The sequence below is a fragment of the Elaeis guineensis genome, chromosome 13 (genome assembly GCF_000442705.2).
Source record: "Elaeis guineensis isolate ETL-2024a chromosome 13, EG11, whole genome shotgun sequence".
NCBI lineage: Eukaryota > Viridiplantae > Streptophyta > Magnoliopsida > Arecales > Arecaceae > Elaeis > Elaeis guineensis.
Window position 1 is genome coordinate 78,377,287 of NC_026005.2, and position 13,744 is coordinate 78,391,030.

Consider the following 13,744-nt stretch of genomic DNA (forward strand, 5'->3'; position numbering starts at 1 on the left):
AATTATTTTCATTCTCTATATAGAGAGCCACCAACGATGCCACCAATCAAAAAATTACGTTCAAGATATTTTGTCATCATATTTTTTTAATCTTTTCATAAAATCTTTACGATCATGTTTTCAATAATTTCTTTATATCTATATAGTTTGGATGAACATTTTGAAGGGATCAAAAATTGAAGATTTTTTTTTGTGCTCTATCTTTTATGTATTAAGCTTGAAGCGTAGCGCGAGTTGCATGGTAGTAATAACAATAAAAGAAAGGACTTATTTTTTTCATCAAAATATCTGGTTTTTTGTACACTATTTTTTTTAACATTCACAGAAGAGACCGACCAAGCATGGACGGCGCTGCAGCTCACCTTCGGGACTCAACGGAACAACATAAGGAGTCACTTCCATCTGATCATCAAGAATTTAACTAAATCTTGGCCTTCCAAGCTTAAAATCCATTGGTCAGGCGTTACGCGTAGCTGTTTCCCGTTCCACTAGCGCGGAGGCGGAGGTCCCGTGTTGCAATCATTTTACGTTTGCCGGTTACCTGACCACGAAGGAATCTCCAAAAATACCGACCAATCGACCTAATCCAAGGGTTGGAGGGATTGTTCCGGTTGCCTTCGCGAGTGTCTACCCCGCAATTGCACTCAACTTGGTCGTGAAATTACGTCCCCTGCCACCGGCTCTCCTCCGCCATCACCACCCGGTCCGCTCCGCCATCACCACCCGGTCCCCTCCGCCTGCGGGGAATACGAGCGGTGCCATGGAACCTTTGTGGCAGCGGCAGGAGGAGGAGGCGCCGGACATGAGGGCGGTGCTGGCCCGGACGGCGAGGGCGGCCATCTCCTCGGCGTGGAGGGGTCGCCTCAGCACGGAGAGCGGGAGGAGGAAGTAGAGCTGCCCTGGATGGAGCTCCTCATCGGCACCGACGGCGGAGACGAAGCCGCCGAATTTCATGTCGTCGGAGTTGCAGACGAAGGACATGGGGTTCTCCTGCAGCACGTGCGCTGCCTTCACCGGCCGCAGGAACTCCTCCAGCTTTCCATCCTGCAGCACCACCTTCACAGTCGCCGTAGCCGCCACCTGCGCCGCCGTTTTCTTGCAGATTCCCATCGCGGATGAGCCGGCCGGCCGGAGATGGCTTCTACGAAGAGGAGCCAGTCGGCCCGGCCAGCCTCAATTGGAGAATCGGCGAGTTAAGTAAATTTAATGACTTGCTACTTTTCTCAGTCTACTAATTGACGGGTGGGTCTTAACGCGTGTTGTTTAATTTCTTCGATCCGGTTAGGAGAGGGAAAGCGGAGACGGGGGAGGATATATCGAGGCGGAGGTTGCGTCGACGCGACGGGCCGGCTATTTTGTCGTCTGGTGAGCGAGGAAGATGCCAGTCTGGAAGTCGATGTGGACAGGTTGGTGTGGATACGGGAAGGATGTTGTTCCGGCATCGGACTCCGATTTGGGGATAATGTGGCGCAGTCGAAGCTTCAGTACCCTGTACCAGTCCATCCATGCACGGCTGGCCGGTGGCATGGATGGATAAGGTGCCATCATTTCTTTTTTGGTATAAAAAGTGTCATCATTTTTGTAATACCATATTTTTCAACCACACAAATCTTAAAATAATAATAAAAAAAATAAAAAATTTGGAACCAACACACGCAGTTATGGGCAGACAGCGTGAAACCAAAAAAAACTCGCGATCAAATTCTTCTCCTAATCTAATCCAAATACTATCTAAAAATTTAATTTAAATCGAATTAAAACTCGACCTTAGAGATCTATTTAAGGACCTCAACCTCTTGATTTATCATCACTAAAAAATCATCAAAAAAATCACTATTCTTCTTCCTGATTTTCGCCCTGTCTACTGATGGATTTGATCTCACTTTAGCCATCGAAAATCAAATCAATTCCCAACTAAATCAGGTAAATATCTTCCATAATCTTCTTCCAATCTTTATGGGCTTTAATCTTGAATTTTTACTAAAAGTTTTTGATCAAAAATCCCTGAAAAAGCACTGTTCTTCCGAATCCCCTTTTTTGTCTTTCGTCTTTGATTGCCGTCGCTGTTGGCCGCCGCCGGTCACCGGACCTGGCTACTCAACGTCACTGGGGTTAGCCCCACCGGCCTGAGTGGTGGTCGATTGGGGGGGAAGGGTCTCCTCGTCGGGAAGAAGGGGGGAGCAAGAGCCCCATGTTCCATGAAGGAAAAAAAAAGGAAAGAAGAGGACGCACGGTTCTCTATTTCTTGTGAAGAAGAAGAAGAAAAAAAATAAATAAATAACTAAAAAAATGAGAGAAAAATTCTCTCTCTTCTCTCTTCTTTTAGTCCGAACCTTTACTTTCTCTCTCTAGAATGTTAGATTTTCTCTCTCTAAAATTTTTTCTCTCTAGACCGTTTCTCTCTCTTGATAGATTCCTCTCTCCAAGTTATTTTTGTAAGATTAGCCTAGTAAAAAACTTTCTTTTTGACGATTTTGATCGAGTTTAGTGAAGGGTACAATCCTAAGTGAGGTTTTGATTTAGGATTTGTTTAGATTTAATTTTGAATTAGAATTAATATAAGAATATAATTTTGAATAATAGGTACTGAAGGATCTTCTAAAGGTTAATCGATCTGTTTGTTCAGTGATCTGTGAAAGGTAAGTAATGAATCATCTTCTCGAGATATTTTATATTTATTTTAAAAATAAATAATTATTTTTTAAAATTATGCATGATTTATGAAATTGTGTTTGAAACGAAAAATGATTCTAAAATACTATAGTTTATTGATTATGCATATGTTCAGTGGAAATTATGATATGTTATGATACAAAAGTATTTTGATACAGATCGGATTTATGCTCTCAGCCTAATTATATTTCAGTGAGCCCCACCAATGGGGATTATACATTGGTACTCAGTGGATCCTGCCAGTGGGGGTTGTGTGCTGGTATTCAGTGGATCCTGCTAGTGGAGGTTGTGCGCTGTATTCAATGGACCCTGCTAGTGGAGGTGTGCGCTGGTATTCAGTGGACTCCGCCAATAGAGGTTAAATATTGGTCATAGTCGAGGTTGTTGAGTTATGAGTATTTTGATTTGAATTGGATTTATGATTATATTATATATAAATATTTGAAAAGATTGGATTTATATTGAATTAGCCTGAAATATATTTTTATATTTATTTACAGCATGGTTCTTGAAAATTATATAAGTATCTGAAATATCTAGTTGAGATATTTATTACTTACTGGGTTGTCTAGCTCATTACTTCTCTTTTTATTTTTCAGATTCAGATAATTAATTGCGAGCATGAGTAATAATGTTGGGGCAAAGCTTTTAGAGGCAAGATTTAGCATTATCAACTTCATTGAACTTAGATCTATTATTTTATTTTTAGTGAAACTTTTTTGGATGTAAGACATTTGATTTAATTATTTGAATTAAAGTTGAATAATAATTATTTAAATTTTATTCCGCTGTGATGTATTGATATCATAATGAGATGCCTTGTATACTTATGGAGAGAGTTCTTCGTAAATATGCGGTGGTTGCCATGACTTCTGACTTGCGATCTCAGATCGGAGGTGTGACAATTAAAGTGGTATCAGAACATAAGTGGATAAACTATATGACACATAGAATCAGACAAGAGTGTAGATGGGTAGATACTAGAGACATTGAGATGATGACTAATATTAATTATGACATAATTTAGAAACTTAGATTTAACACAAGTACATTGATAGATTTGAATCAGAGTGCGCAGCAGAAGCATAGTGGTTTGAAATATTTTCAAATTGATCAGAACAATAATTTGATTTGACAGAAATTATGATGAAAGATTCAATTTTAAAATTAGATGATGACATAGTTTGACGTAAAAAGTAATCTGAATTTTTGAGGACTTAGTAATTAAAATTTTGAGGACTAAATTTTTTTAGGAGAGAAGAATGTAGTACCCCAATTCTCAACCACACAAATCTCAAAGTAATAAAAAAAATAAAAAAAAATAAAAATTTTGAAGCCAGCACGTGCAGAGGTTGTGGGCAGAGAGCGTGGAACCGGAAGAACTCGTGAAGGAGTTCTTCTCCCAATCCAATCCAAATACCACCTAAAAACTCGAGTTAAATCAAATTGAAACTCTCCCTTAGAGATCTATTTAAGGACCTCAACCTCTTGATTTATCATCACTGAAAAATCACCAAAAAAATCACTATTCTTCTCCCTGATTTTCCCCTTGTCTACTGGTGGATTTGATCTCACTTTGGCCATTGAAAATCAAATCAATTTCCATCTAAATCAAGTAAATATCTTCCATAATCTTCCTCCAATCTTTATGGGCTTTAATCTTGAATTTTTACTAAAAGTTTTCTGTCAAAAATCTCTAAAAAAGCACTATTTTTTCGAATCCCCTATTTTTGTCTTTCGTCTTTGATTACTGTCGTCATTGGCCACCGTCAGTCATCAGACCCGACTGCTCAGCATCATCGGGGTTACCCCCACCGGCCTGAGTGGTGGTCGGTTTGGGGGGAAGGGACTCCTCGTCGGGAACAAGGGGGAGCAAGAGCCCCCTGTTTCGTGAAGAAAAAAAAAAAGGAAAGAAGAGGACACACGAGTCCTCTGTTTTCTGTGAAGAAAAAAAAAGAAAAAAAAATAAATAAATAAATAACTAAAAAATAAGATAGAATTTCTCTCTCTTCTCTCTCTCCCTTCAGCCTAAACCCTTGCTTTCTCTCTCTAGAATATTGAACTTTTTCTCTCTAGATTGTTTCTCTCTCTTGATAGATTCCTTCTTCAAGTTATCTTTGTAAGATTAGCCTAGTGAAAGGATTTCTTTTTGATAATTTTGATCGAGTGTAGTGAAGGGTCTGATCCTAAATGGAATTTTGATTTAGAATTTGTTTAGATCTAATTTTGAATTAGAATTATTACAAGAATATAATTTTGAATAATAGGCACTGAAGAATCTCCTAAAGGTTAATCGATTTGTTTGTTCAGTGGTCTGTGAAAGATAAGTAATGAATCATCTTCTCGAGATATTTTATATTTATTTTAAAAAAAATAATTATTCTTTAAAATTATGCATGATTTATGAAATTGTGTTTTGAATGAAAAATGATTTTGAAATACTATGGTTTATTGATTATGCATATGTTCAATGAAAATTATGATATGTTATGATACAAAAGTGTTTTGATACAGATCGGATTTATACTCTCAGCCTAACTATGTTTCAGTGGGCTTCGTCAATAGGGATTATACGTTGGTACTTAGTGGATCCTGCCAGTGGGGGTTGTGCGTTGGTATTTAGTGGATCCTGCCAGTGGTGGTTGTGCGCTAGTATTCAATGGACCCTGCCAGTGGAGATTATGCGCTGGTATTCAGTGGATCCCGCTAATGGAGGTTAAACGTTGGTTATAGTCGAGGCTCTTGAGTTATGAGTATTTTGATTCGAATCGGATTTATGATTATATTGTATATAAATATTTGAAAAGATTGGATTTACATTGAATTAGCATGGAATGTATTTTTATGTTTATTTACAGCATTGTTCTTGAAAATTATATAACTATCTAAAATGTCTAGTTAAGATATTTGTTACTTACTAAGCTGTCTAGCTCATTACCTCTTTTTTTATTTTTCAGATTCAGATACTTAATTGCGAGCATGGATAATAATGTTGGGGTAGAACTTTTAGAGGCAAGATTTAGCATTATCAACTTTATTGAACTTAAATCTATTATTTTGTTTTTAATGAAATTTTATTGGATGTAAGATATTTGATTTAATTATTTGAATTAAAGTTGAATAATAATTATTTGAATTTTATTCCGCTGTGATGCATCGATATCGTAATGAGATGCTTTGTATGCTTATGGAGAGAGTTCTTCATAAGTATGCGGTGGTTGTCCTGATCTTTGACTCGCGATCTTGGGTCGGGGACATGATAATTTTTGAGAAAGGAGAGAGAGAGAGAGGGGAGGAGATCGAAGACGCTGCACTTTTCCACCCAAGAATTCTTTCTCAAATTGATAAATTTCGTTAGGGACCGAGTATACTTGGACATTTGTATCTTTGGATATAATCACACCTTCTATAGTTGATTTTGAAAGGTGGAAGGAGATGGATCATTTTTATTCCAACTACTCGTCGATCACCACCACCCCGTTACTTGCTCAGAAAAAAATCGTCGTTTGGCAGGATTGGTTACTTTATCGGGGAGAAGTTTCGAGCGATGAGAATGCAAGCGTTAACAAATCGTTGTGCTATCTTGTAAATGGGAAAAGCTATTACTTGCTATTCATCCGCACCCTTTCTATATAAAATACAACTACACCTTTCTCATTCCAGAAAAGCTGAGAAAAAGAAAATAAAACATGAAAACATATATCAGTTTAAACATAATATACTTATCTCAAATCTACTCCAAATAATATTAGTTGATAGAATGGCAGATGTCTGCTACAATACTCTATCTTCTCTTGAATCAATGTCATGGAATATAGAAAATATTAGCCTACGTAAAAATAAACTATTTACGAGAATCCACATCATGCAAATCTATGCTGTCATGGTGGGCATATACTCATTTCCTATGACGCAATCCATCTCTATTTCTATGATGCAATCCATCAAGATTATGGGTCAATGGTGTGTCTTCCGCGTAAGTGAAAGGAGGATCCGTTTTTCTCTGTGCAAATCTTCCATTTGATCATCAGCTGCTCGTTTTAAAATCTATGCTGACGGATGAATGATGGTGCTCGGAGTGCCTTGAGGTATGTACTGTAGATGATCAAACGGTGGTTTGGTGTGAAGGAAGCTAAATAATCCTTATTTCATACGAAAGGTACAACCCGTCCCCAAGGTTATTATGCACTTCTAATCATCATTCCCCTTCTAAGTTTAATCCTTCCTATTTCTTTGGAGGAGAGAAAAAAAAAAAAAGAAAAAAGAAAAAACTTAAACCAAATATAGTATTACATTTTTGTTAGCTATAAAAATAAGGAGATAAAACCCACAATTAAAACAGTCAGATCCATCCATGTCTCCTGTCCCATGAAAGGCAATTAATGCTATCAGTATTTCAACAGCAAACCATCCCCTATTCTAGATACTTGCCCGGTGTATAGGATGGTGTCCAGTAGTGACGACAGTCGGATGAATATTTTAAAATATTTATTCAATTTTAAATTTTAACAAAATCTATTTAATATTTTTTAATTAAATTTAAGATAAATTAAAAATTAAAAATTATTTAAATTTAAAATAAATTTGAGATTTTCTTCTCATGTACCGACTATCTGAATCCGTTTATAATTTATAAAACTTTAATCCGATTTGAAATGGTTTTGAAATTTATTCATCAGGTACCGGCTATCTGAATCCGTTTATAATTTATAAAATTTTAATTTTATTTAAATAATTTAATATTTAAATTTTTTTATAATTTATAAAATTTTAATTTATCCAAATAATCTGACGTTCAGGTTTCTCTATCGGCCACTTCAAGGCTCCTACCCAATTGAGATTGTGGGGACAGAAAAGACTGGGGGGAAATGGAGAGGGGGGGGGGCAAAGGAAATGTCAACGAAAACCAGGGAAAAGGGAAAATTCAAAAGATAAGACGTTTCCTACATAGATTGATTATTTTTTTTCTTTTTCAATTTTTTTTCATTTCATTCTCTTTCTCCGAAGAATCATGGGAAAAAAAGGAGAGTATTTGAGGGAGATGGATGGGGTTTCTTAGGTTCCAATCCTCCCACCCGATTAAGACTCTTGAAGATGAAAAAATAGAGGAAAAACTGGAGGAACACCGAGGGAAATCAAAGACAATAAAGAAAAAGTAAGAAAACTTGAAAGGTAAGACCAATTCCCATATATTTTGATCATTTTTTTTTCATTTCGCTTGTTTTTCTTTTCATTTCATTCTCTTTCTTCCAAGAGTACCTAAGGGAGATCAGAGGGGTTTCTTAGATTCTAAGGTTTTTGCTCGAGCATATGGATTTTGTAGGAGTTGGGGCAGTGTGAGTTGATCTCTCGAGGTTTTGAGAGCTTAATCTTGGTAGAAGCATGAATTTTGTAGGGTTTGGAGAACTTTGATTCAAAGGATTCTTCTTTGGCTACAAAATTTTTAATTTATGGAGTTCTATATCAGGTGGATTCAGGTACCTAGTGGGTATACCAATTTTAAATGAGATGGATTTGGGATCGCTATAAGATAGCGATGGCTATTAGCATATTTAATGATAAATTATTACGATGGATAAGAAATCCATCGTTAAAGGTTAGAGAACTATTAGCGATATAATCTTTCGTTATTAGCGATGGCAGTAGCCGTCACCATAAATCTTATATTCTAATTATTTATTTTTTTCATAGAAAATATATAGGACATAATGTTATACTCATTAACAACACAATTAGTCATCGTCGCTAATAATTGCCCAAAAATTCTTCCTCCCACTTCCCGATCGATCACTTTTCACCGCATCCCCCCTTCTTCCCCTGTCGTGCTGATTCCCCCGCCGTGCCATCAGAACCCCCATTAGATCCACCATCCTTGCACCCCCGTCCTCGTGCCACCGTCCCCACACCTCCGCTTCCCCCCTTCTTCTCCCACTGCATTGTCAGGATCTACATCGGATTTGCCATCCCCATGCCACCATCCCCACATCGTCAGATCCTTCGTCCCTACATTGCCGTCCTCGCACCACCGTCCTTGCACCATCGAAACCTCTATCCATGCGCCGACAACCCTGTGCCGTCATCCCCTTGCCGTCGGAACCCTCATTTCCTAGCACTGTTGAAATCTCCACAACCTCGCCATCCTCTCTCGCTGTTCCCTCCTCTTCTCTCTATCCCCTGGTGAGTAGTAGCAACGGTGACGGTGACACATGCCGCCGTTTATTTAACATATATGTGATATTTATTTAAACTTATGATATTTGAATTTAATTTATCATGCGGCCCGATCGTCCAGTGCCCCAAGGCCACGTGCACAGGATGCACTTCTCGGGCCTCTCCATTTGCAATGCTACTCGATACTTGAAAACTCCTGAGGTAGGATTTATTTGGATGCTCTGCTGGGGGGTAGGGGGTGCTGCCCCCACGGATGCCCCAGCTCGGCCCATCAGCATGGGATGCATGACCTGACTGCCTTAACAACAGTCCTTGGTGCATGGGTCGCAGTCCTTGGTGCATGAGTCGCACGACCTGATCATCCTACAGTCGAAGCCTGCATGTACGAGATGTGCATCCTGACCCTCTCCATTTGCAATACTAATCGATACTTTTGAACTCCCAGGGTGAGATTTGCCTGGATGCCCTGCTGGGGTGCTATCTCCTTGGCTACCCCAGCTCGACCTATCGACATGGGATTTGCAATCTGATAGTCTTGGATTGTAGTTCTTGGTGTGCAGGGTGCATGGTATAGTCGTCTAGCACCCCAACTCTGCATACGTGGGACGTGCATCCCGACCCTCCCTATTTGCAATGTTGCTCGGTACTTTGGAATCTCCTAATTTAAAAATTTTAAAACTATTGCATTGCATAGAACCATAGACCCATCTTTTGATTAATGTACATATTTTATGGCATCCGTATATTTATATATTTTTATACAGATAAAAAAATTATGTATATTGATCAATTGATTGTCCAGTATAGACAGTTTAAAAAATATAATTAATTCTATAGGTCATTACAATAATCAAACGATATGTTGAGAATTTGAGATAAATTTCAGATAGTATTTTTCTGTAGTTCTCCTCACACATCTTAAGCCATGTAGAGAGAACTAAGAAAAAATATTATCAAAATTTTTTTCGACCCGTATCGTTTGATTGCTATAATTGATCTATAAAATTAAAATAATTTTTGAATGAGGTAAGACCTTCTATACCTATTAGTTGATGGTAGGATGTATTTACTATATAAGCCATTTGAAATGATAAAATAATCATTTAGCAATTATCTTGTATTTATATATGCTGAATTCTTAGGTAATGTATCATGGACCGTAGTTGAATGGATCGTCGAGTAGTTGATGGGATGATTTTTATTGAATATAGGGAGGGTGTAGGGTGCTTCTGTGATTATACTTTTGAAAATATGGTACTCTTACATCAACGATGGGCTTATTATCCTTGTGAGAGATGTGGTAATTGAGAAATGCTTGTTAGGAATACAATGATTGTCCATTTATATAGGAGTGAATTTATACCCAACTATAAGCATTGGTACCTGCATGGAGAGACGTGAGAGATAGTTACAAGGGTTAGAAGTAAGCAGGACAGAGACAGAGATAGAATGGTAGACATAAATATGGATGCGGCTGGTCCTGAATTTAATTGAGATGTGGAGAACGATCCAGAAGTTGGCAGCAGTGATTTCTATCATGTGCAATGAGATGCTGATGAACCACTATGATCAGGATATGAAACATACATTGTATTATCAGCTGTGTCAGAGTTGTTGAACTTGAAGGCCAAGTTTAATATGATGGTCAATTGTTATGATAGGATGCTAGCAATTATAAAGAAAATACTATCGAAGGATGAGAAGCTTGTTTAGAGCTTCTATGTTTTAAAGAAAATGGTGAAAGGATTAGATATGGGATACGAAAAGATAGATGCATGCTATTATAATTATATGCTTTTCTATAAGAAGGACCAACTGAAGAGTTTATGTGACGTATGCAGTAAAAACTGATTTAAGTCGAGGCAAGAGAGTAAGAATCAGAAGGACATACCTGAAGGAAAAACAAGCAGTTCAAACATATATTTTTTTAAAAATTTTACAGCAAAAGACAGTAGATTAAACATTTTAATCTTCTACTCATACTTTAAATCAGATCTAAATTATCTTTTAAGAATCTATGATATAAAATTTTTTCATACAAAAATCTAACATAAAGAAAAACTGCATCGATCATATCGATGCCCTAGATCAGATCTAACTGTTAGATCTAATCGGATGAGTTTCGAACTCATTATCTTTGTATGGATCGATGATCACTGCTGCTGATAGGTATGGTACAAGATTCTTTCTGATATTGAGCAGTCGCACAGATCATCTGACCTCTACAGATCATCCACTCGAAGTCCTGATTGGATCATCCTTTCCGAGAGTGCTAGCTCACGTCGAAGGCTTTAGATGGCTGATTCAAGCTCCTTCCTTTGGATCACCTGGACTCTTTCAGATCAAAAGGTGGAGCTTTATAAAGAGGTGATGGTGTAAAAGATTGAAACAAGACACTCTTGTGTTTTTCTCTTACACAAAACCTAAAGCTAAAACCCTAGAACCCACCCTAGACCTCACACCAAAAGAGAAAGGACTCTTCCTCTATTTTTCATGCATAGAAGCCTGCCCCTTCTCTATTTCATACCCCCTCTCTCTTAAAAGGATTTTTCCATGGTAAAAACCAACTCTTTTATTGCACAAAAATGAGAGGAATTTAAGGTTGGCGTGGAGTAGAGATTGGATGAGGATAAGTAGTTCAAATTTAGTTCGAATTCAAACCATTTTAAATTCAAACCAAAAAATACTTTGTTCTTATCCAAGTGGGGCATCAGAATATTTCTCACACCATTTTCTTCTCAAATCATCGCACAAAATTCAGCCTTCCAAAGGTGTGTGCAATAAGATAAAGATAAGGTAGGTTCAAGGTGGTTTCAAGTCAAATTCAAATTCTTTTGAATTCGAATGAAGAACCAACCTTGTCCTTATTCAAATGGAACTAGAGAAGGGGCAACAAAAAACTTCTGGGCATAGAGAAAATTCATACAAGAACACTTCTTGCATGGAGAAAAGAAGGGTGCAGTGATGAGGTGGCACATGGGTTGTTCAATTCGAATTTGAATTCTTATCCAATTAAGTTCTTAATCTAACCAAATTATATTAGACCCAATTAGATCACTGAACCTAATCTAATTAGATAATAAATAACTTCAATTAAATTTTAATCAAATTAAAAATTAATCGAGCTCAAGTTTCGATCAAATTAGGAATCGAACACCTTTAGCGATTAGGTCATCTCATAACCTAATCGGGTCAAATCAAATTGAATCCAATTCAATTAAATTTAATCTAAATCTTAATACTTAATCAAATTGAGCTAATTAACAATATAATCACTAATCAATCATCTTATAATTTATCAATAATTAACAAATTAATTTATTATAACTTTTGCGTAGAGTTAATCATCAATCGAATTGACTGTTTTATCCTAGAATGATTCTTAATTATCGATCAGCCACATGATCAGTCAGAAACTTCTTTTAAGTGTGACCCCATAGATTCAAACCTAAATCGATAGTATAGAAATAATTTTCTTATACTAATCAAAGTGACCATCTAACAATGGTACCCAATGTTTGAATAGGTCGAACGATTGTAAAGCAACATTCAAGAACCTATTGGCATATAGTTATCGTATAATTCATTTCTTTGACCCAAATACTCAAGGTGATTTAGAATTTAACTATCAACCCTAAAAAGATCATCCATATTGTATTTCAACTTTTCAAATTCATCACATTGATTATCCCGATCGAGATTTTACTGAATTGAAACACAATGATGCATTAACTCCTACTTATTCGAAGGGATCAATTCTATTTTGACTCACACATCGACTTCGTAAGTACTTGACAATATCCAAAAATTTTTCATCACTGAATTAAAAATTCAAGTAGTCTGGCATCAAAGTACAGTGAATTGCTTGCAAGTCACCATGATGATTTCAAGTCAGAGGATACTTATATCCATATCCTTCATGAGCTACTCTTGACAATAGAATGCTCAGCAGTTGGTCACGTTCAGTGAGATATACTTCTACATCTCACTTGCATGCCATGTCAGTGTCTCCACACTTCTTGATTAAGAAGACAATGAATGCACATGGTACACAACGATCTATACTTGATATAGCTATCATCCTAATAATAACATATCATTTGGTCGTAAATAATGTTTAAGGACTAAATGATATATCCTCCTATATCAATTCAAATAGTCTTAAGGACTTCATCACAAAACACAGGAGTTCAAATAAGATGTACACACAGTGATGAAAAAATTAAATAATATTTATTAATTTAATAATTCATATACAATTATAATGAATAGCTCAACCATCAACAGGCTGACGATTGACTTTGGGACATAATTCTCAACAACTCCTATTTGAACTAAAATCAATTGGTACAGTATCGTATACCCATCTTTAATTTATAATCATCAAACTCCTTGATACCGAGGGCTTTAGTAAATGGATCGGCCAGGTTCTTCTTTTCGTCGATCTTCTGAAGCTCAACGTCATCTCGATCCATGATCTTTTGGGTCAGATGGTAGCGGTGCAGAATGTACTTGGTGCACTGATGTGACTTTAATTTCTTCACTTGAGCAATGGCGTCAATGCTGTCACAGTACAATAAGATAGGGCCATCGAGGGAGGATGCCACTCCGAGCTCACTGATAAATTTTTATAACCACACAGCTTCCTTTGTAACATCAGATGCTCGATATATCCACCTCGTAAGTAAAATCGGTTATGGTGTGCTGCTTGAAACTCTTTCAGCAGACTACTCCACCGTTCAGCATATAAATGTATCCCGATATGCTCTTGCTATCATCATGATCCGACTAAAAATTGAAGTCTGTAAATCTCATAAATTTTCAGTCAGATTCTCCATAGATAAGCCAATGATCCTTAGTATTTTTCAAATACTTAAGGATGGTCTTTACGATCTTCCAA

General features: G+C 37.0%; 1 protein-coding gene across 1 annotated transcript; it reads right to left on the reverse strand.

Moving 5' to 3' along the window:
- Window positions 1–254: 254 nt before the first annotated feature.
- LOC105033712 (uncharacterized) lies at window positions 255–1,448 on the reverse strand. The gene has a single exon (XM_010908613.3). The coding sequence runs from the start codon at window positions 1,108–1,110 to the stop codon at window positions 694–696; it is 417 nt and encodes a 138-aa protein (XP_010906915.2). The 5' UTR covers window positions 1,111–1,448; the 3' UTR covers window positions 255–693.
- Between the last annotated feature and the right edge of the window lie 12,296 nt (window positions 1,449–13,744).